The sequence below is a fragment of the Carcharodon carcharias genome, unplaced genomic scaffold (assembly GCF_017639515.1).
Source record: "Carcharodon carcharias isolate sCarCar2 unplaced genomic scaffold, sCarCar2.pri scaffold_1064_ctg1, whole genome shotgun sequence".
NCBI lineage: Eukaryota > Metazoa > Chordata > Chondrichthyes > Lamniformes > Lamnidae > Carcharodon > Carcharodon carcharias.
In genome coordinates, this window is record NW_024470933.1 from 1 (window position 1) to 2,500 (window position 2,500).

A 2,500-nucleotide genomic window follows, 5' to 3' on the forward strand; every position below is an offset into this window, starting at 1 on the left:
GGTGGGAGCGAGAGAGAGAGAGAGGTGGGAGCGATAGAGAGAGAGAGGTGGGAGCGAGAGAGAGAGAGGTGGGAGCGAGAGAGAGAGAGAGGTGGGAGCGATAGAGAGAGAGAGGTGGGAGCGAGAGAGAGAGAGAGTTGGGAGCGATAGAGAGAGAGAGGTGGGAGCGATAGAGAGAGAGAGGTGGGAGCGATAGAGAGAGAGTGGGTTAGGAGCGAGAGAGGCGGGGGATTAAATAAAGGAGCTTGATTCATTATTTCCTTCTTCACATTATAGAATCCCTCCCACCCCCTCCCACTTCCCACCCCCACTCCCCACCCCCCCCCACCCCCACCCACTTCCCAAACCCACTTCCGCCCCACTCAATCCCACTTCCCACAACCCCACGCACACCCCCCCCACCCACTTCCAACCCCCACTCCCCCCCACCCCACTCACTCCCCCCCCCAACACTACCCTCTCCCCACGCCCCCCCACATCGTAACGCCTCCCCCTCCACTACCTCACCCTAAACCACAACCCCCCCCCACCCCCAACCCACACAACAAACTCCTCCCCAAGCCCCCATTCCCATAAATCCCGCCCCCACCCCGGTAAACTCCCCACCCCCTCTCAGACCCCCGAGAGCAGGGTGGGTGGGGGTTGTGGGTGAGGGTCAGAGAATCTCACCTGGCTGCCCAGAGGTTGGTCTGGATGTTGAAGGCCGCGATGGTTCCTTTGAAGTAGGGGGTGGTCTCAAAGAGGAGGACCTTGATGTTGGTGCAGGCGTCCCACTGGGTCTCTCCGGCCTCGTTCCTCCCGTTGTAACCCAGGCCGGTCAGGATACACACCCCCTCCTGGACAGGCGGAGAGAGAGAGAGAGAGAGAGAGAGAGAGAGAGATGGGGGGGGGGGGGGGGAGGGAAGAGGAGAGGGAGGGAGGGACGAGAGGGAAGGAAGGAAGAGGAGAGGGAGGGAAGGAGGGAAGAGGAGAGGGAGGGAGGGAGGGAAGAGGAGAGGGAGGGAGGGAGGGAGGGAAGGAAGGAAGAGGAGAGGGAGGGAAGGAGGGAAGAGGAGAGGGAGGGAGGGAGGGAGGGAAGGAAGGAAGAGGAGAGGGAGGGAAGGAGGGAAGAGGAGAGGGAGGGAGGGGAGAAGGGAAGGAGGGAAGGGGGAGGGAAGGGGAGGTGGAGTGAAGGGGAGGGGGAGGGAAGGGGAGGGGAGGGGAGGGGAGGGGGAGGGGAGGGGGAGGGGAGGGGGAGGGGAGGGGGAGGGGAGGGGAGGGAAGGGGAGGGAAGGGGAGGGAAGGGGAGGGAAGGGGAGAGGAGGGAAGGGAAGGGGAGGGGAGGTGTAGGGGAGGGGGAGGGGAGGGGAGGGAAGGGGGAGAGGAGGGAAGGGGGAGGGAAGGGGAGGGAAGGGGAGGGAAGGGGGAGGGAAGGGGGAGGGAAGGGGGAGGGAAGGGGGAGGGAAGGGGAGGGAAGGGGGAGGGAAGGGGAGGGGGAGAGGAGGGAAGGGGAGGGAAGGGGAGGGAAGGGGGAGGGAAGGGGGAGGGAAGGGGAGGAAGGGGGAGGGAAGGGGAGGGAAGGGGAGGGGGAGAGGAGGGAAGGGGAGGGGAGGGAAGGGGAGAGGAGGGGAGGGAAGGGGAGGGAAGGGGAGGGAAGGGGAGAGGAGGGGAGGGAAGGGGAGGGAAGGGGAGGGAAGGGGAGAGAAGGGGAAGGAAGGGGATAGGAGGGGAGGGAAGGGAAGGGAAGGAAAGGGGAGGGGAGGGGAGGAAGGGGAGGGAAGGGGAGGAAGGGGAGAGGAGGGGAGGGAAGGGGAGGAAGGGGAGGGAAGGGGAGAGAAGGGGAGGGAAGGGGAGGGAAGGGGAGGGAAGGGGAGGGAAGGGGAGGGGAGGGAAGGGGAGGGAAGGGGAGGGAAGGGGAGAGGAGGGGAGGGGAGGGGAGAGGAGTGGAGGGAAGGGGAGGGGAGGGAAGGGGAGAGGAGGGGAGGGAAGCGGAGGGGAGGGAAGGGGAGAGAAGGGGGGAGGAGAGAAGGGGAGGGGAGGGGAGAGAAGGGGAGGGGAGGGAAGGGGAGAGGAGGGGAGGGAAGGGGAGGGAAGGGGAGGGAAGGGGAGGGAAGGGGAGGGGAGGGAAGGGGAGGGAAGGGGAGGGAAGGGGAGAGGAGGGGAGGGAAGGGGAGGGAAGGGGAGGGAAGGGGAGGGAAGGGGAGGGGAGGGGAGGGGAGGGAAGGGGAGGGAAGGGGAGGGGAGGGGAGGGGAGGGGAGGGGACGGGAGGGGAGGGGAGGGGACGGGAGGGGAGGGGAGGGGAGGGGAGGGAAGGGGAGGTAAGAGAAGGGGAGGGGAGTGTAGGGGACGGAAGGGGAGGGAAGGGGAGGGAAGGGGAGAGGAGGGGAGGGAAGGGGAGGGAAGGGGAGGGAAGGGGAGGGAAGGGGAGGGAAGGGAGGGAGAGGGGAGGGGAGGGGGAGGGGAGGGGGAGGGGAGGGGGAGGGAGGGGGAGGGGAGGGGAGGGGGAGGGGAGGGGAGGGA

General features: G+C 67.1%; 1 protein-coding gene across 1 annotated transcript in view; it reads right to left on the reverse strand.

The window, feature by feature from the left end:
• Nucleotides 1–669: 669 nt before the first annotated feature.
• LOC121275138 (lysophospholipid acyltransferase 5-like) overlaps nt 670–2,500 on the reverse strand; it is a gene marked incomplete at both ends in the record, with an annotated part of 18,579 nt that continues 16,748 nt past the window's right edge. The window contains one exon of the mRNA XM_041182554.1: nt 670–836. Coding sequence (XP_041038488.1) covers nt 670–836 — 167 coding nt within the window. The remainder of the gene's footprint in view (nt 837–2,500) is intronic.